This window comes from Dipodomys spectabilis, unplaced genomic scaffold (assembly GCF_019054845.1).
Source record: "Dipodomys spectabilis isolate Male_0828 unplaced genomic scaffold, ASM1905484v1 ptg000184l, whole genome shotgun sequence".
Classification (NCBI taxonomy): domain Eukaryota; kingdom Metazoa; phylum Chordata; class Mammalia; order Rodentia; family Heteromyidae; genus Dipodomys; species Dipodomys spectabilis.
The window spans coordinates 952131-972037 of record NW_024870861.1 but is presented as its reverse complement, the minus strand read 5'-3'; the positions used below and the strand labels follow the sequence as shown (position 1 = coordinate 972037).

Here is a 19907-nt window from a genome sequence, read left to right as displayed (position 1 = left end):
GGGCGGGGGGGCTGAGGACAGAGGAGGGCAGGACTCAGTCTCATGTGCACAGGAGAGAGGCAGTCACAGGGAAGCTGGAGCCTAGATGGCCACGGGGCCTTAGGACTGAGAAGGGCAGGGGTCAGCCTCCAGTGGGCTGGAGAGAGGCTGTCAGGGGAAAGCTGGAGGCATGATGGCCACAGGGGCTGAGGACAGGAGGGCAGAATTCAGCCTTGAGTGGGCAGGAGAGAGGCTGTCACAGGGAAGCTGGAGCCTTGCTGGTCAAAGGGGCTGAGGAAGGAGGAGGACAGGATTCAGCCTCAAGTGTTCAGGAGAGGGGCAATCACGGGGAAGCTAGAGCCGTGCCAGCCACAGGGGTGAGAGTGGAGGAGGGCAGGACTCAGCCTCCAGTGGGCTGGAGAGAGGCAGTCAGGAGGAAGCTCGAGGCCTGCAGGCCATGGAGGATGAAGACTAAAGAGGGCAGGACGCAGCCTTGAGTGGACAGGAGAGAGGCAGTCACGGAGAAGCTGGAGGCCTGCCAGCCATGGGGGATGAGGACGGAGGAGGGCAGGACTCAGCCTCAAGTGGGCAGGAGAGAGGCTGTCACAGGCAAGCATGAGCCCTGTTGGCTACGGGGGGCTGAGGACAGAGGAGGGCAGGACTCAGCCTCATGTGCGCAGGAGAGAGGCAGTCACAGGGAAGCTGGAGCCTTGATGGCCCCGGGGCCGAGGATGTAGGAGGGTAGGACTCAGCCTCGAGAGAGGCAGTCAGGGGGAAGCTGGAGCCGTGCCGGCCACAGGTCCTGTGGACAGAGGAGGGCAGGACTAAGCCTCATGTGGACAGGAGAGAGGCAGTCACAGGGAAGCTGGAGCCATGATTGCCATGGGGCCTGAGGACTCAGGAGGGTAGGGGTCAGCCTCCAGTGGGCTGGAGAGAGACTGTAAGGGGGAAGCTGGAGGCATGCCGGACACAGGGGCTGAGGACAGAGGAGGGCAGGATTCAGCCTCAAGTGGGCTGGAGAGAGGCAGTCACAGGGAAGCTGGAGCTGTGCCAGCCACAAAGGCTGAGAAAGGAAGAGGGCAGGATGCAGCCTAAAGTGGGCAAGAAAGAGGCTGTTACAGGGAAACTGGAGCAATGCCGGCCATGGTTGCTGAGGAAGAAAGAGAGCAGGACTCAGCCTTGAGTGGGCAGGAGAGAGGCTGTCATAGGAAAGCAGGAGCCCTGTTGGCTACGGGGGCTGAGGACAGAGGAGGGCAGGACTCAGCCTTGAGTGGGCAGGAGAGAGGCTGTCACAGGAAAGCAGGAGCCCTGCTGGCTACGGGGGCAGGGGGGCTGAGGACAGAGGAGGGCAGGACTCAGTCTCATGTGCACAGGAGAGAGGCAGTCACAGGGAAGCTGGAGCCTAGATGGCCACGGGGCCTTAGGACTGAGAAGGGCAGGGGTCAGCCTCCAGTGGGCTGGAGAGAGGCTGTCAGGGGAAAGCTGGAGGCATGATGGCCACAGGGGCTGAGGACAGGAGGGCAGAATTCAGCCTTGAGTGGGCAGGAGAGAGGCTGTCACAGGGAAGCTGGAGATGTGCCGGCCACGGGGGCTGAGAACGGAGGAGGGCAGGACTCAGCCTCAAGTGGGCAGGAGAGAGGCAATCACAGGTAGCTGGAGCCCTGCTGGCCACGGGGGCCTGAGAACAGAGGAGGGCAGGACTTACTTAGCCTTGAGTGAACAGCAGAGCAGCTGTCAGGGGGAAGCTGGAGATGTGCCGGCCAAAGGGGCTGAGAGCGGAGGAGGGCAGGACTCAGCCTCCAGTGGGCAGGAGAGAGGCAGTCACAGGGAAGCTGGAGCCATGACTGCCATGGGGTCTGACGAGTGAGGAGGCCAGGACTCAGCCTTAAGTGGGCATGAGAGAGGCTGTCACAGGCAAGCTGGAGCTCTGCTGTCCACAGGGCCTGAGGACAAAGGAGGGCAGGACTCAGCCTCATGTGGGCAGGAGAGAGGCAGTCACAGGGAAACTGGAGGCCTGCCGGCCATGGGGGGTGAAGACGAAATTGGGCAGGACTCAACCTTGAGTGGGCAGGAGAGCGTCTGTCACAGGGAAGTTGGAGCCCTGCTGGCCTCGGGCCTGATGACGGTGGAGGGCAGGGCTCAGCCTTGAATGAGCAGGAGAGAAGCTGCCAGGGGAAAGCTAGAGCCATCCTGGCCACTGTGGCTGAGAGTGGAGGACGGCAGGACACAGCCACAAGTGGGCAGGAGAGAGGCAGTCACAGGGAAGCTGGAGCTGTGCCGGCCACAGGGGCTGAGAGCGGAGGAGGGCAGGACTCAGCCTCAAGTGGGCAGGAAAGAGACAGTCATATCGAAGCTAGAGCCGTGACTGCCACGGGGTCTGAGAACTGAGGAGGCCAGGACTCAGCTTTAAGTGGGCATGAGAGAGGCTGTCACAGGCAAGCTGGAGCCCTGCTAGCCATGGGGGGCTGAGGACAGAGGAGGGCAGGACTTAGCCTTGAATGAACAGGAGAGATGCTGTTAGGCATAAGCTGGAGGCCTGCCGGCCATGGGGAGTGAGGAGTAAAGAGGGCAGGAATCAGTCTTGAGTAGGCAGGAGAAAGTCTGTCACAGGGAAGCTGGAGCCCTGCTGGCCATGGGGCCTGAGGATGTTGGAGGGCAGGGCTCAGCCTCAAGTGGGCAGAAGAGAGACAGTCATAGGGAAGCTGGAGCCCTGCTGGCCACGGGGCCTGAGAACTGAGGAGGACCGGGTCAGCCTTGAGTGGGCAGGAGAGAGGCAGTCACAGGGAAGCTGGAGCCCTGTTGGCCATGGGCCTGAGGACTGAGGAGGGCAGGACTCAGCCTTCAGTGGGGAGGAGAGAGGCAGTCACAGGGAAGCTGCTGCCATGCGGGCCACAGGGCCTGAGCACAGAGAAGGGCTGGACTCAGACTTGAGTGGGCAGGAGAGAGGCAGTCACGGGCAAGCTAGAGCCATGTGGGCCACAGGGGTGAGGACGGAGGAGGGCAGGACTCAGCCTCAAGTGGGCTGGAGAGAAGTAGTCCCAGGGAAACTGGAGCCGTGCCGGCCACGGTTGCTGAGGACGAGGGAGGGCAGGGCTCAGCCTTGAGTGGGCAGGAGTGAGGCAGTCACAGGGAAGCTGCAGCCATGCCGGCCACAGGAGCTGAGCACATGGGAGGGCTGGACTCAGCCTCAAGTGGGCTGGAGAGAGGCAATTCCAGGGAAGCTGGAGCCATGCTGGCCACAGTTGCTGAGGACGGAGGAGAGCAAGACTCAGCCTTGAGTGGGCAGGAGAGAGGCAGTCACAGGGAAGGTGGAGCCGTGCGGTCTACAGGGGCTGAGGACGGAGGAGGGCAGGACTCAGCCTTGAGTGGGCAGGAGAGAATCAGTCACAGGGAAGCTAGAGGCCTCTTGGCCACGGGGCCTGAGAACACAGGAGGGCAGGACTTAGCCTTGAATGAACAGGAGAGATGCTGTTAGGCGGAAGCTGGAGGCCTGCCAGCCATGGGGAGTGAAGACGAAATTGGGCAGGACTCATTCTTGAGTGGGCAGGAGAGAATCTGTAACAGGGAAGATGGAACCCTGCTGGTCAGGGGGCCTGAGGTTGTTGGAGGGCAGGACGCAGCCTCAAGTGGGCAGGAGAGAGGCAGTCACTGGGAAGCTGGAGGCCTGTTGGGCTTGGTGCCTGAGAACAGAGGAGGGCAGGACTCAGCCTTGAGTGAACAGCAGAGAGGCTGTCAGAGGGAAGCTGGTGATGTGCCGGCCAAAGAGGCTGAGAACGGAGGAGGGCAGGACTCAGCCTCCAGTGGGCAGGATAGAGGCAGTCACAGCGAAGCTGGAGCCGTGCCAGCCAACGTTGCTGAGGATGGAGGATTGCGGGACTCAGCCTCAAGTGGGTAGGAGAGAGGCAGTCACAGGGAAGCTGGAGCCATGCTGGCCATGGGGACTGAGGACAGAGGAAGGTAGGACTCAGCCTCAAGTGGGCATGAGAGGCTGAGCCTTGCTGGTAGTGGCATTGCCCAGCTGAGAGGAGAATGGAAATTACCCATGGGCCACCATGAGCCCCAGGGTTGTTCTGAGGCAGAGGGAGTCCTCGGCCCATGGGGTCCCATTCCAGGGTCTCACATGAAATGTCCATTCCACAATTAAAATATATGTCTTTATGCACAATGTGTTGCAGGCCTCCACATCTGTCGCCCTGCATTTCGTAACTCCGGGACTGAAGTCCCCTGAATATTTGTGCTGGGTCTCGTTGCTTTTGCACCACTGACATCTTACCCATTAAACGCTGCTGGCAGAGCTCCGGCCTGTGGTGGCTGTGGCAATGACAGTGTGCTGGGCCTTGCTGCCCTGCATGGGCACTGCTGGCTTGTCTGCGTGGGGGCCTAACTCTCAGGGGACTGGGCTGTCAGGGCGGCTCTGTCTGGCAGGACCCCCCCCAGTCCTCCTCCATCACAAATACCCCCAGGGCAGAGCTGCTGTGGGGTGCAGCATCCTGGCACCTGGCTCCTGAGGGTTTTCAAACTTGGGGGTTGAGGCACCATTTGAGGCTCAGACAGGGCCATGTGTTTTGGAGGTTGACCAGCAGGAAGCCCCCCGTCACATGCCGGGGGGGCAGGGAGGCCCAGCCATGGGCTCAGCCACAGCCTAAGCCATGCAGGGGATAACAGGAAGAGGAGACCCCATGCCCAGCACCCTGCCCTGGCTGCGCAGTCCCACGATTGCAGGCTGCTCACATGCCAAGTAGTTGGGGACAAATCCAAAGTATGTTTTCTGACATGCAGAAATTATATAAGGGGCTGGGAAGGTGGCTCAGTGGTAGAGTGCTTGCCTTGCATGCATGAAGCCCTGGGTTCGATTTCTCAGTACCACAGATACAGGAAAAAGCCACAAGTGGTGCTGTGGCTCAAGTGGTAGAGTGCTTGCCTTGAGCAAAAGAAGCTCAGGGACAGCATCCAGGCCCTGAGTTCAAGCCCCAGGACTGGCGCTATCTATCTGTACAAAATTATGTAAAGCTGGGTCAGCAGCTCATTTGCTGTTCTCTCGTGGTGGGTTTGCCAGCTCCACGAGCAGAGCACTTTGGACAATGGCCTAGGACCTAAGGAGCCTCAGAACATTGCTGTTCCCTCCCAGACCCTCTATTGAGGCAGTGGCTGAAAGGTGACCCCAACACTGGTGAAACATGGCCTCCATCCAGGAAGCCACAAACTGGGCCCCAGCGTATTAAAATATTAAGTAAAACCAAAACATCATTAAGTAAAACTAAGTGTGATACAGCCGTGTTCCACAGAGATGCCTTCCACTGCGATGCCCAGGGGCAGGGCAGCTGGGCTCTTGGCCTGAGGTCCCCTCCTTCAGCCCTCAGCGCAGGGATGCCGTGCCCCGGGCAGCGGCCTACCAGCCTGCAGCCTGTCACCAGGAAACCTGGTCCCAGCATGCTCTCAGGTGCTGCTGTGCCCCTGCCTCGGCCCCAGGGACGGTCACCTGCTAGGAGTGCCCCTCCCGGGCAGCATTCCATGCCCCCATCCCTAGGACTGGGCATGTCCAGTGCCAGCTCAGGGCTGAGGGGCTGAGACTGACTGTGTGGAAGCAGGAACTGGAAACTTGCCCAGTGCTGTGGGCTCTTTCCTTGTGGTCCTCCACTTGTGGTTTGAGTTGAACACCAGAGGTCTGAGTCGGAGGCCCTTGGGGTTCCCCGCTTGCCCTCCTCTGGCCCCCAAAACCTCCAACCCGGGTACCCCAGACTGAGCCTGCCAGCCTAAGGCCAGAGCTCTTCCGGAGCTTGCCTCAGGAGCGCCAGTGACCCCTTCCCTCCATTTAGGGGGCGATTGCAGAGCTGAGGGTGCGTGGAGACCCCAAGGTGAACCTTCGGCACTGCCTGGATGAAGAAGACGATGATGAGGATGGGGTGAGTTACCTGGGCTGGGCCAGCAGGGCTCAGAGAAGAGCTGTCCACCCCGCGGGACCCCACAGGAGGGAGACAGGGCCTGGAGGAGGGCTCTCCACACCCCAGGACCCCAGATCATGCTCCAGGGAAGGCTTAAAAGATGCCACTGAATCAGGGATGCGGACAGCCTTGACAACCTTGTCCTGACCTGTGCAGGCTCCTCTCACCTTCCACATCTGAAAGCAGGGCACAGAGTGAATGTTAGAAACCAGGAACAAGCCACAAGTGGTAGAGGGTCGCCACAGTGAAGTGTGTGTGCGTGTGTGTGTGTGTGTGTGCGTGTGTGCGTGTGTGTGTGTGGTGTGTGTGTGCGTGTGTGTGTGTGTGGTGTGTGTGCGTGTGTGTGTGTGCGTGTGTGTGTGTGTGTGTGTGTGTGTGTGTGTGTGTATGCGTGATACGTACATGGCGGGCCCGGTGGTATCTCTAATCTGTGTGTGTCTGTATTGTATGTGGTATGTGTCTACATGTAATTTGTGTCTATAGCTACCTGTGTGTATGCTGGTGTAGTGTGTGTATGTGGTATGTGCATGTGTGCGTTTGTATGTATCTGTGTGCATATACCATGTGTGGTCTATGTCTGTGTTGTAGAGCATCTCTGCTGCAGTGTGTATGTGTATGTGTCTAGGTGTGCCTCTGTATGTGTGCCTGTCTGTCTAGGTGTATCTGAGTGTGTGTCTAGGTATGTGTGTGTGCCTATGTGTCTAGGTGTATCTGAGTGTGTGCCTGTGTGTCTAGGTATATCTGCGTGTGTGTGCCTATGTGTCAAGGTGTACCTGTGTGTGTGTACGTGCCTGTGTGTATAGGTGTACCTGCAGGTGTGTGTGTGTGTCTAGGTGTGCCTCTGTATGTGTGCCTGTATGTGTACCTGCGTGTGTGTGCGTGCACGCCTGTGTATCTAGGTGTACCTGCATGCGTGTGCCTGTGTGTCTAGGTGTACCTACGTGTGTGTATGTGTGTGTGTACCTGTGTATCTAGGTATGCCTACGTGTGTGTACATGTGTGTGTGTGTACCTGTGTGTCTAGGTGTATCTGAGTGTGTCTAGGTATGTGTGTGTGCCTGTGTGTCTAGGTGCACTTGCATGTGTATATGTGTGTGTATCTGTGTATCTAGGTGTACCTGCATGTGTATGCGTGCCTGTGTGTCTAGGTGTACTTGCGTGTGTGTGTGAGCCTGTGTGTCTAGGTGTACCTGCATGAGTGTGTGCGTGTGCATGTGTACGTGCCTGTGTGTCTAGTTGTGCCTGTGTGTGTGTATGTGTGCCTTGTGTCTAGGTGGTTTGGATACAATTAGAGGACACAGATGGGAAGTGACATGAGCCACAGAGGCTAGAGGACAGGAGGAAAGTAGCCTTCCCTGGAGACCCCATTCTCTGTGCTGATCCCCAGGGAGACCCTGTCCCCTGTGCTGACCCCTGGAGAGGCTCGGTCCCCCTTCTGCCATTCCCCTCCTCAGCTCCACACCTAGGGCGTGTGTGTGTACCTGGCAGTGGGCAGTGCCGTCTGTCTCTGCCTGCATGTTCAGCAGTGGTCTGTCCGCCTGCATGTTCAGCAGTGGTCTGTCCGCCTGCATGTTCAGCAGTGGTCTGTCCGCCTGCATGTTCAGCAGTGGTCTGTCTCCGCTTGCATGTTCAGCAGTGGTCTGTCTGCTTGCATGTTCAGCAGTGGTCTGTCTGCTTGCATGTTCAGCAGTGGTCTGTCTGCTTGCGTGTTCAGCAGTGGTCTGTCTGCCTGCATGTCCAGCAGTAGTCTGTCTCCGCTTGCATGTTCAGCAGTGGTGTGTCCACCTGCATGTTCAGCAGTGGTCTGTCCGCCTGCATGTTCAGCAGTGGTGTGTCCGCCTGCATGTTCAGCAGTGGTCTGTCCGCCTGCATGTTCAGCAGTGGTCTGTCCGCCTGCATGTTCAGCAGTGGTCTGTCCGCCTGCATGTTCAGCAGTGGTCTGTCCGCCTGCATGTTCAGCAGTGGTCTGTCCGCCTGCATGTTCAGCAGTGGTCTGTCCGCCTGCATGTTCAGCAGTGTGTCTCCGCCTGCATGTTCAGCAGTGGTCTGTCCGCCTGCATGTTCAGCAGTGGTCTGTCCGCCTGCATGTTCAGCAGTGGTCTGTCCGCCTGCATGTTCAGCAGTGGTCTGTCCGCCTGCATGTTCAGCAGTGGTCTGTCCGCCTGCATGTTCAGCAGTGGTCTGTCTCCGCCTGCATGTTCAACAGTGGTCTGTCTCCGCTTGCATGTTCAGCAGTGGTCTGTCTCCGCTTGCATGTTCAGCAGTGGTCTGTCCGCCTGCATGTTCAGCAGTGGTCTGTCTCCGCTTGCATGTTCAGCAGTGGTCTGTCCGCCTGCATGTTCAGCAGTGGTCTGTCTCCGCTTGCATGTTCAGCAGTGGTCTGTCCGCCTGCATGTTCAGCAGTGGTCTGTCTCCGCTTGCATGTTCAGCAGTGGTCTGTCTGCTTGCATGTTCAGCAGTGGTCTGTCTCCGCTTGCATGTTCAGCAGTGGTCTGTCTCCGCTTGCATGTTCAGCAGTGTGTCTCCGCCTGCATGTTCAGCAGTGGTCTGTCTCCGCTTGCATGTTCAGCAGTGGTCTGTCTCTGCCTGCATGTTCAGCAGTGGTCTGTCCGCCTGCATGTTCAGCAGTGGTCTGTCCGCCTGCATGTTCAGCAGTGGTCTGTCTCCACTTGCATGTTCAGCAGTGGTCTGTCCGCCTGCATGTTCAGCAGTGGTGTGTCTCCGCCTGCATGTTCAGCAGTGGTCTGTCTCCGCTTGCATGTTCAGCAGTGGTCTGTCTCCGCCTGCATGTTCAGCAGTGGTCTGTCCGCCTGCATGTTCAGCAGTGGTCTGTCCGCCTGCATGTTCAGCAGTGGTCTGTCCACCTGCATGTTCAGCAGTGGTCTGTCCGCCTGCATGTTCAGCAGTGGTCTGTCCGCCTGCATGTTCAGCAGTGGTCTGTCCGCCTGCATGTTCAGCAGTGGTCTGTCTCCGCCTGCATGTTCAGCAGTGGTCTGTCTGCTTGCATGTTCAGCAGTGGTCTGTCCACTTGCATGTTCAGCAGTGGTCTGTCTGCTTGCATGTTCAGCAGTGGTCTGTCTCCGCTTGCATGTTCAGCAGTGGTCTGTCTCCGCCTGCATGTTCAGCAGTGGTCTGTCCACCTGCATGTTCAGCAGTGGTCTGTCCGCCTGCATGTTCAGCAGTGGTCTGTCCACCTGCATGTTCAGCAGTGGTCCGTCCGCCTGCATGTTCAGCAGTGGGGTCTGTCCACCTGCATGTTCAGCAGGTGCCCAAGGCAGCCCCAACTCGGTGTTACACTTGGTGGCTGTCCAGTGCAGGGTACCACTGCCCCTCCTGGCCTGGCTACCTTCATGCCAGGTCAAGAGTAGGCTTGGATGGTGCTTCTCCAGGTGGTACTACATTAAAACCACCTTTGTGGAGAGGAGCTCAAGTGTCCAGTCCAGGCGGTGAAGGGCCAGATGTGGCCTTGGGTGCCAGTGCCTGGGCTCCTGGCTGGGCAGGAGTGGACTCCTCTGCTGACCCAGCCCTGCAGGGGCAGCTGTGGTCACCTTTCTTCCTGACTTGCCTCACCTCCCACAGGCATCTGGAGACTTTGGAAGTGGCCTGGAGGATGGCCATAGGCCCCATGGAGAGGACACGGTGAGTTGCTGGATGAGGCCCAGGCCGCCTCTGGGCCTGGGAAGGTCTTCCAGGGCCTGCCTGGTGGCGGGGGCCAGCACAGGGCCCATGTGCTCGTGTGGCATGTGGCAGAGTGGAGACAAATGCCCAGCTGCACATGGCACTGAGCCACGAGTTCGCCGGCTCCTCCCGGCTCCCTGTGCCCTTCGCCCTCGGCCCACAGACCCCGATAAAGCAGCTCCCTGGTCTTCGAGGTGATTGTTAGCCAGTAGGGCATTGGGAGGGAGCTATGTCCACTGGCCATGTCCAGCGAGAGCACAGCCCGTGACCACACAGTGTTTCTGGGTTCTTACACGTGGAGAGTCTGGCCTGAAGACAGGAGAGACAGAAGCCAGCCGGCAGCCATGCTGGGCTCCACAGAGGACCCTGTCGTGCATGCATGGAGACCCTCCAGGCACGGGACCCCAGGACCCAGGACGATGAAGTCTTGGAGCTGGCAGCTCTGGACTGTTTTTAATTTTTTTCTTAAATCATGCAAATCGTGTTCAACCCGAGCCTGAGAGCTGTGGGTGCAGCACTGCCCCACCGTCATCCCGGCTCCCCTCCCGCAGGACACACCCCTGCAGCCCGGCCTGCCCCTGCCTTCCCCAGCCTCCCTCCCACCCTTGGCCGGAGGGAGCCCCATGGAGAGTTCCAGAACTGAAGAAACAGAGGACGAAATCATGGTGGATTCTTTCGGAGGTGATGCTTCTCGGGTGCCCCTGTGGTGTGTGTGGCGGGTGGCGGGTGAGGGTGGCGGGGGGAGGAACCCCATCTCCACCCACGGCTGCCCTGCCATGCAGTAGGGCCACAGTAGCACAGCTCCCCTCCAGGTCCAGACATCTGGGCCCAGCCCCAGGACGTGGCCTCCTTCCCATGTGTCCCTTCCATTGTTTCTGGCTGGAGCGTGTGGGGACCAGCCTGGGGACCCCCAGGGTGCCCAGAGAACATGCTCTGGCCTGAGGGAGAGGAACGGGCTTTGCCCAAGGTCTGCCACGGGTCAGTGGCCAGAGTCAGGCATGGCCTGCAGAGGTGCGGCTGGGATGGGATGGGGGGGGGGCATTCACTGATGTTTGTGCCTGTGGGAATCGGCCATCCACTGCTGGACTGCATGCCCACAGACCTACCCCACTTCCCATCTCCTAGCTCCTTGTGGTGGAAGCCAGGCCAGGCCTGTGGGTCGGCAGTGTGCTTGGAGGCTTGGGGACAGCTCAGTTCCTTGTGCCCATCCACCCAGGTGCCTGCCTCCTGCAGGCTTTCAGCATGGAACCGCTCAGCTTCTTGGAGATGCTTACCTACTCCGCCCCTGAGTGGGCAAAGTGTCCCCTCAGAGGCAGGAGTGGACGCGGCTGGCCGTGGCCTCAGGTCACCCAGCCTCATGCTCATCTGTGCCTGAGGCAGGAGGACAGGCACACGTCCACACCACAGGGCCTCTCCGGCCCTTTGCCGCCCCTCCCGCACCGCACCCCTGGCCCCCTTTCTGACATCACGAGCAGTAGCCTTTCCTAGGATTTCACCAAACGCATCGCTGGAGGGTTGGCTCTGCAGCTCATTTAAGATTCATCCATGTCATAGTTTGCCAGTGGTTCAGCCACATGCCACTGCGTACACTGACCAGTGCGTCCGTCCTTCCAGCTGACTGGTCTGTCCATCCTCCCCGCTGACCAGGGTGTCCATCCTCCCCGCTGACCAGTGTCCATCCTCCCAGCTGACCAGTGCATCCATCCTCCCCGCTGACCAGTATGTCCATCCTCCCCACTGACCTGTGTGTCCATCCTAACTGCTGACCAGTGTGTCCATCCTCCCCGCTGACCAGTGTGTCCATCCTCCCCGCTGACCAGTGCATCCATCCTCCCCGCTGACCAGTGTGTCCGTCCTCCCCGCTGACCTGTGTGTCCGTCCTCCAAGCTGACCAGTGTGCCCGTCCTCCCCGCTGACCAGTGTGTCCATCCTCCCTGCTGACCAGTGTGTCCATCCTCCCTGCTGACCAGTGTGCCCGTCCTCCCTGCTGACCAGTGTGTCCATCCTCCCTGCTGACCAGTGTGTCCGTCCTCCCCACTGACCAGTGTGTCCGTCCTCCCTGCTGACCAGTATGTCCATCCTCCCCACTGACCTGTGTGTCCATCCTAACTGCTGACCAGTGTGTCCATCCTCCCCGCTGACCAGTGTGTCCGTCCTCCCCGCTGACCAGTGTGCCCGTCCTCCCCGCTGACCAGTGTGTCCGTCCTCCCCGCTGACCAGTGTGTCCATCCTCCCCGCTGACCAGTGCGTCCATCCTCCCCGCTGACCAGTGTGCCCGTCCTCCCCGCTGACCAGTGTGTCCATCCTCCCTGCTAACCAGTGTGTCCGTCCTCCAAGCTGACCAGTATGTCCATCCTCCCCGCTGACCAGTATGTCCATCCTCCTCGCTGACCAGTATGTCCATCCTCCCCGCTGACCTGTGTGTCCATCCTCCCCGCTGACCAGTGCATCCATCCTCCCCGCTGACCAGTGCATCCATCCTTCCCGCTGACCAGTATGTCCATCCTCCCCGCTGACCTGTGTGTCCATCCTCTCCGCTGACCAGTGTCCATCCTCCCCGCTGACCAGTGTGTCCATCCTCCCTGCTGACCAGTGTGTCCATCCTCCCCGCTGACCAGTGTGTCCATCCTCCCCGCTGACCAGTGTGTCCGTCCTCCCCGCTGACCAGTGTGTCCATCCTCCCCGCTGACCAGTATGTCCATCCTCCCCACTGACCAGTGTGCCCGTCCTCCCCGCTGACCAGTGTGTCCATCCTCCCCACTGACCAGTGTGTCCATCCTCCCCGCTGACCAGTGCGTCCATCCTCCCCACTGACCAGTGTGACCATCCTCCCCACTGACCAGTGTGTCCATCCTCCCCGCTGACCAGTGTGTCCATCCTCCCCGCTGACCAGTATGTCCATCCTCCCCACTGACCTGTGTGTCCATCCTCCCCACTGACCAGTGTGTCCATCCTCCCCACTGTCCAGTGTGTCCATCCTCCCCGCTGACCAGTGTGTCCATCCTCCCCGCTGACCGGTGTGTCCATCCTCCCTGCTGACTGGTGTGTCCGTCCTCCTAGCCGACCAGTGTGTCCATCCTCCCAGCTGACTGGTGTCCATCCTCCTAGCTGACCAGTGTGTCCATCCTCCCAGCTGACTGGTGTCCATCCTTCCCGCTGACCAGTGTGTCCATCCTCCCAGCTGACTGGTGTCCATCCTCCCTGCTGACCAGTGTGTCCATCCTTCCCGCTGACCAGTGTGTCCATCCTCCCAGCTGACTGGTGTCCATCCTCCTAGCCGACCAGTGTGTCCATCCTCCCAGCTGACTGGTGTCCATCCTCCTAGCCGACCAGTGTGTCTGTCCTCTCAGCTGTCGGGGCATCTGGGCTGTGTCCAGCTTGCCCTGGGGTTGGTGGACCCAGCTTCCTGGTGGGGCCTGGTGCTGAGGCAGGGGCTCTGCCCAGACAGCTGGCGTTCGGCACCTCCTCCCAAGTGGGACCCCAGCTCCTCCACGCCCCACGCTGGCCAGCCTCCACTTATGATGGCCCTCGCAGGTGTGAGATGACCTCTGCTGGTGGCTTGGTGTCCATTTCCATAATGGACAGTGGTGCCAGGCCCCTTCCTGTATGTCTGTGCCCGTCTGCTTTAGTGAAGTGTCCAGATCTTTGGCTGTTTTTCTAACGGGCTGTGTTTTCCTGTTGTTGGGTTTCAAGAGTTCTTGATGTATTCTGGCGTGAATCCTTTATCGGACTGCGCTTCACACGTTTCTCAGTCCTCTTGCTCCAGACGTGGTCCCACTGCCCAGCCCGGCTGGCCTGTCATGAGATCACCATGCATCTGCCTCCTCCACCAGGCCCAGCCTCCTTGTTTCCCTAACCATAGCTTTAGAAAAGCAGCATTTAGCTCTGAAATTCACCACCAACTCACTTCACTAATCTCAAGTTTGATGTCTAAGACTAGTGCCCAGCCCAGAGTCACTAACCTTCGGTCCTGCACTCCCTAGTTTTTACCTACAGGATTTGCATTCAGGTCTGTGATCCATTCTGATTCATTGACTTTACTGTTAAATCTTATTTTATTTTTGCTGCTGGGTGCCAGTGGCTCATGCCTGTAATCCTAGCTACTCAGAAGGCTGAGATCTGAGGATCAGGACTCAAGCCAACCCCAGAAGGAAAGCCCATGAGACACTGATTTCCAATACCCAAAGGCCAGAAGCAGTAGAGGGGTAGAGGGCTAGCCTTGAGCATGAAGCATGAGACAGTGCCCAGGCCCTGAGTTCAAGCCCCAACATGTTAAAATTATTGTTACTATTGTTGCTGCTGCTGCTGCTGTTATTTTGCTACAGAGGCCAGTTTTTCCTTGCTGCGTATCAGAAAGGCCTCCTTTCTTTGGTTGAGCTGCCTTGTGCCTGTGAAGGTTACTCGTGCATACTGTATCTCTTCCTGGGCTGTTTTCTCTCCTGTGGCTCTGCTAGCTGCATGGCAATGTCACTGACTGCTGTCCTGCACATTTACTACAACCAGGGACTGGGCAGTCTCTTCCTCCAGAACTGTTCTTGGGTGCCCAGGCCCTGTGCACGTTCATGGAGAAAGCAGAAGAGCAGAAGCCTAGTGTGAATGTGGGCGTTGACACCTGTGTGGAGTCTCCGGCCTAGAAGAGGCTTTGGTTTTTCTCAGGTGTCTGTAGCTGTGTCTGTGCAGTTTTGCAGGCAGGGCTTTGAAATGCACCACCACTCAGGCCTTCTCAGGAGGAGCCTGCTGCCCTCTGCTGGCGGATGCGGCTTGGATGGGGTTGGCCGAGGTGCTGCTGAGCAGGGCAGGGCTGGTGGTAGTGGGCTGTCCAGCCCAGCTGTGTGGGGTCTGGCGGTGGTGAGCAGAGGTCGGGGCAGGGCTGGTGGTGATGGGTCCGCTGTTGGTGAGCAGGGGGTCAGGGCAGGGCCCATTGCTCTACAGTGGCCTCAAGCCAAAAGTACATTTGGATTCAGTTGTTTTTGGAAATGGAGGCAAGTGTCTCACAGAGCCGTGTGCACACCCGAGAGCCATGTGCACACGCACGTCCGTGAGCTCACGCGAGAGCCGTGTGCACACCCGAGAACCGTGCGCACACGCACGTCCGTGAGCTCACGCGAGAGCCGTGCGCACACGCACGTCCGTGAGCTCACGCGAGAGCCGTGTGCACACCCGAGAGCCGTGCGCACACGCACGTCCGTGAGCTCACGCGAGAGCCGTGTGCACACCCGAGAGCCGTGCGCACACGCACGAGCCGTGCGCTCACGCGAGAGCCGTGCGCACACGCACGTCCGTGAGCTCACGCGAGAGCCGTGCGCACACGCACGTCCGTGAGCTCACGCGAGAGCCGTGCGCACATGCACGAGCCGTGCGCTCACGCGAGAGCCATGCGCACACGCACGTCCATGAGCTCACGCGAGAGCCGTGCGCACACGCACGTCCGTGAGCTCACGCGAGAGCCGTGCGCACACGCACGAGCCATGCGCTCACGCGAGAGCCGTGCGCACACGCACGAGCCGTGCGCTCACGCGAGAGCCGTGCGCACACGCACGTCCGTGAGCTCACGCGAGAGCCGTGCGCACACGCACGTCCGTGCGCTCACGCGAGAGCCGTGCGCACACGCACGAGCCGTGCGCTCACGCGAGAGCCGTGCGCACACGCACATCCATGAGATCTCGCGAGAGCCGTGCGCACATGCACAGCCAGGCATGTGGCCTATGTAGCCACCCCCCCCCCCCCGTTGGCTGGCACACATGTTCGGCTAAAAGTCCTCTGACCCCACCAACACGCTCCTCCCAACAGCACCCTGGAATGGGGAGCCCCACAGGTCCCCAGGGATGGTGACACCGCCCACCATGTGGTGTCCCGTCTCCTGGCGTGGGCGTGCGGGGCAGGGCAGGGCAGGAGGCATCAGGCCTCCCAACCCTACTCCTCAGCCCACGCCCCACGGCCGGGCCCTTGCAAGGAGGAGTGGCCCGTGGGCCTGCCGGGCATCTGCCCTGACCCTGAGCCCCAGATAAGCCGGGGAGGGGTCGCCCGGGTGGGTCCGCCGCACCCCGCCTCGGCTCTGAGACCTGCTCACGGCTGTCATCCTCAGCCTTGCCTTGGGTTTACAAATCTGTAAGAGACATGTTAGCTCAGAGGCTGTCTGAAAACAGGAGACAGCGGAGGGGCCGACACCGGGCCACAGCAGACAGACAGACAGCAGAGGGAGCCGATGTCGGGCCATGGCAGACAGACAGACAGACAGCAGAGGGGCCAACGCCAGGCCACGGCAGACAGACAGCGGAGGGAGCCAACTCTGGGCCACGGCAGACAGACAGACAGACAGCAGAGGGAGCTGATGCCGGGCCACGGCAGGGCTTGCTCAGCCCAGGAGCACGTGGAAGGAGATAGAACTGAAGCCGTGTGTGACCCTGGGGCAGGAGTCCCCAGGGAAGCCATGGGGACACCTGGCATGGCCGTGGGCGGGGCCCCGTGCTGGTGTCCCTGGGTGTGGCTTTGAGAAGAGGTGGGGTGCACAGGGAGGAGGTCCTTCAGAGGGGAGCGGGGAGGGGGAGAGCCACGAGGTGTGGGATCGGTGCTGGGCCACAGCCACATCTGGGGTTCGTTCAGCCTGGGGTTTCTGTCCGTGTTCAGTGTTCAGATTATGTACTGGAAAGGGAAAAGAAGGCATCCTGATCACTCAAGTTCTGTTAAACCCATGAAGAATCTTCTGGAAGGTTTCTGCAGCGCTGGCTTGCTAAGGATAACCACAGGGCTGTGTATTAACTTTAAATCTTCTCCACACCTGCCCTGGCCACTGCAGTCACTGCCCCTGCCCAGGGCACTTGGTGGGGACAGCCTGGGACAGGACAGCACACCCAGAGCAGAGCCTGGGTCACTCGGTGACAAGGACCCTTCTGTTTGAACAGCTCCAACCCTTCCTGACTCAGAATCAGCTGGGGTGTGGGACAGAGGCGTCCAGAGCCCTGAAGGCGGCCTGGAGACGGTGAGACCTCTCCCCAGCCCCCTCCCCCACCCCCAGCCCACCCTGCCCCCCACCCCACTCAGCAAAGCCCCTCAGGCCCTGTCCCCTCCCTGTGCCTGCCAGTCCCTGTGCGTGTCCTCTGCGTGTCCACCCTGCCAGTCCCTGTGCGTGTCCTCTGCGTGTCCACCCTGCCAGTCCCTGTGCGTGTCCTCTGTGCGTCCACCCTGCCTGTCCCTCTGTGTGTCCTCTGCGTGTCCTCTGCATGTCCGCCCCGCCTGTCCCTCGGGGTCAGTGCAGGCAGCAGATGGAGGGTCACCGCAGCATGTCCTCATTCCCTCCCCCAGGGAGTCCTGAGCAGGCAGGAGGAGGAGTCTGGTGTTCCGGGCCCCGGCCCAGTGGTGCAGGGCTCTGACCTTCAACCTGTCCCTGTGGCACAAGGACCCCCGGGCCCCCCAGGACTCCCAGGGAAGGATGGCTCCCCAGGACAGGATGGCAAGCCCGTGAGTACCCTGGTTCCCAAGGCAGTCTGGTCCAGTCCGGTCCAGTCTGGTGCTGGGGGCCATGGCAGGAGGGGGGGTGCACTGTGTGTCCCCGTTCTCAGACCCAGAGGCCAGCACCGGCCCTCCACCTGGGTGCGGAGCTGGGAGGGCTGGAATGGAGATGCAGCCCTCTGTGTGGGCTCTGGGGCTTGGGGGCCAGGGTGGGCTGGTCCCCTCTCGGGTGGTCACGGCTAGTCCTCTGCTCTAACGATTTCTCTTACACATTCCAGGGCGACCCTGGGGAAGACGGAAAGCCTGTAAGTTTGCTTTTCCTTCTGGGCTGGGCTTGTGTTTACTAGGACCACGGGCCCAGCCCCTGGCCAGTGCAGCCCCTCCACTAAGAAACTCAAGTCTGATGGCTAGGGGGGCGGCTGTGGCTGCACCGGGAGGGTCAGGCGAAGTGCCTGACACACCCTGGGGGGAGGGGAGCAGCCAGCGGGAAGCTGGAAGGTCCAGGCGTGCAGGGTAGACAGGGCTCCCACGCTGGCCACAGTGCCCGCCTGGGGCGATGGGACTTGGAGACAGAGCTGCCCACAAGACAGCATCGAGAGTTCACCAGAGCGCAGTCACTACGCAAGTCCACGTGTGTGCGCCATGAGTGTATCCACGTACAGACACGCTTGAGCCGTAGGCACACACATGCACACACAGGCAGAGCAGCGCTGTCTGCAGAGGGTCGTGTCATAGCTGAGCTCTGGTGGGGCAGCACACGGGAGCCCTGGGCACGGTTACGGGGACTCGGAGCCTCCACGGCTGCGTGGCATCTTTCGCGCCAGGCCCTGTGGCCGCAGGTCACCTGCCAGCCAGACCCCTTACAGCCTTCTCCCTGTGCCTGCACTGGGAGACCCAGGCTGGGCTGTACCAGGAGAGAGGGGTGCTTCTCCCAGCCTAGCCCGTTCTTGTCCTCCAGGGGGATGCGGGGCCACAGGGCTTCCCGGGGACCCCAGGAGATGTCGGCCCCAAGGGTGAGAAGGTGAGTGTGGCTGGCGGTGGGAGGGCCGCGCAGGCCCAGGCAGGCAGCGTGCGCCCGCGTGACAGGGCCGTCTGTCGCAGGGAGACCCCGGCGTTGGGCCAAGAGGACCTCCCGGACCCCGAGGACCTCCTGGGCCTCCGGGACCCCCCTTCAGACAGGACAAGCTGGTGAGTCCACCTGCCCCCCCGTTCTGGGACAGACCCCGGGGGGCTTTGGGCCTGGGGGGCCCCTCACCCAGCATCCTTCAGCCCATCCGGGGACACAGGGAGCCCTGCCCCGTGCCTTTACTCTTGTGAGCGCCGAGCACGTGGGGCAGGAGTCGGGGCCCAGCTGGCAGAGCGCCTGGCACTCGGGGACAGCCAGCGTGCTCCTCATAACCCCATCTCCCTCCTTAGACGTTCATCGACATGGAGGGCTCCGGCTTCAGTGGGGATCTGGAGCCGCTCAGGGTAAGTGGCCACGGCTGCACCCCGGGGCGCGTGAGGCCTTGGGGGAGGTGCGAAGTGGGCGGGAGGAGGGTCAGTACTGTGTCTCTGTGTCCAGGGTCCCCGAGGCTTCCCAGGTCCTCCAGGACCCCCCGGCGTCCCGGGCCTGCCAGGAGAGCCAGGCCGCTTTGGAGTCAACAGCTCACACGTGCCAGGACCAGCTGGCCTTCCTGGCGTGCCTGGGAGGGATGGGCGCCCCGGGCCCCCCGGCGTCCAGGTGAGTCCTGACCCGGGGCCCTGTGCTGGGCGTGGGGTGAGCACGGGGTACTGTGCTGGGCGTGGGGTGAGCACGGGGTGCTGTGCTGGGTGTGGGGTGAGCACGGGGTGCTGTGCTGGGTGTGGGGTGAGCACGGGGTCCTGTGCTGGGTGTGGGGTGATCACGGGGTGCTGTGCTGGGTGTGGGGTGAGCACGGGGTGCTGTGCTGGGCGTGGGGTGATCACGGGGTGCTGTGCTGGGCGTGGGGTGAGCACGGGGTGCTGTGCTGGGCGTGGGGTGAGCACGGGGTGCTGTGCTGGGCGTGGGGTGAGCACGGGGTGCTGTGCTGGGTGTGGGGTGATCACGGGGTGCTGTGCTGGGCGTGGGGTGAGCACGGGGTGCTGTGCTGGGCGTGGGGTGAGCACGGGGTGCTGTGCTGGGCGTGGGGTGAGCACGGGGTGCTGTGCTGGGTGTGGGGTGATCACCATGGGGTGCTGTGCTGGGCGTGGGGTGAGCACGGGGTGCTGTGCTGGGCGTGGGGTGATCATGGGGTGCTGTGCTGGGCGTGGGGTGAGCACGGGGTGCTGTGCTGGGTGTGGGGTGAGCACGGGGTGCTGTGCTGGGCGTGGGGTGAGCACGGGGTGCTGTGCTGGGCGTGGGGTGAGCACGGGGTGCTGTGCTGGGTGTGGGGTGAGCACGGGGTGCTGTGCTGGGTGTGGGGTGATCACGGGGTGCTGTGCTGGGCGTGGGGTGAGCACGGGGTGCTGTGCTGGGCGTGGGGTGAGCACGGGGTGCTGTGCTGGGCGTGGGGTGAGCACGGGGTGCTGTGCTGGGTGTGGGGTGATCACCATGGGGTGCTGTGCTGGGCGTGGGGTGAGCACGGGGTGCTGTGCTGGGCGTGGGGTGATCATGGGGTGCTGTGCTGGGCGTGGGGTGAGCACGGGGTGCTGTGCTGGGTGTGGGGTGAGCATGGGGTGCTGTGCTGGGCGTGGGGTGAGCACGGGGTGCTGTGCTGGGCGTGGGGTGAGCACGGGGTGCTGTGCTGGGCGTGGGGTGAGCACGGGGTGCTGTGCTGGGTGTGGGGTGAGCACGGGGTGCTGTGCTGGGTGTGGGGTGAGCACGGGGTGCTGTGCTGGGTGTGGGGTGAGCACGGGGTGC

General features: G+C 61.2%; 1 protein-coding gene across 1 annotated transcript in view; it reads left to right on the top strand.

Moving 5' to 3' along the window:
- Col18a1 (collagen type XVIII alpha 1 chain) overlaps nucleotides 1-19907 on the top strand; it is a 62688-nt gene that overhangs the window by 23425 nt on the left and 19356 nt on the right. Inside the window, exons 3-12 of the mRNA XM_042695309.1 lie at nucleotides 5796-5882; nucleotides 9500-9559; nucleotides 10150-10279; nucleotides 16501-16577; nucleotides 16901-17056; nucleotides 17326-17352; nucleotides 18006-18068; nucleotides 18149-18235; nucleotides 18464-18517; nucleotides 18612-18770. Coding sequence (XP_042551243.1) covers nucleotides 5796-5882; nucleotides 9500-9559; nucleotides 10150-10279; nucleotides 16501-16577; nucleotides 16901-17056; nucleotides 17326-17352; nucleotides 18006-18068; nucleotides 18149-18235; nucleotides 18464-18517; nucleotides 18612-18770 — 900 coding nt within the window. The remainder of the gene's footprint in view (nucleotides 1-5795; nucleotides 5883-9499; nucleotides 9560-10149; nucleotides 10280-16500; nucleotides 16578-16900; nucleotides 17057-17325; nucleotides 17353-18005; nucleotides 18069-18148; nucleotides 18236-18463; nucleotides 18518-18611; nucleotides 18771-19907) is intronic.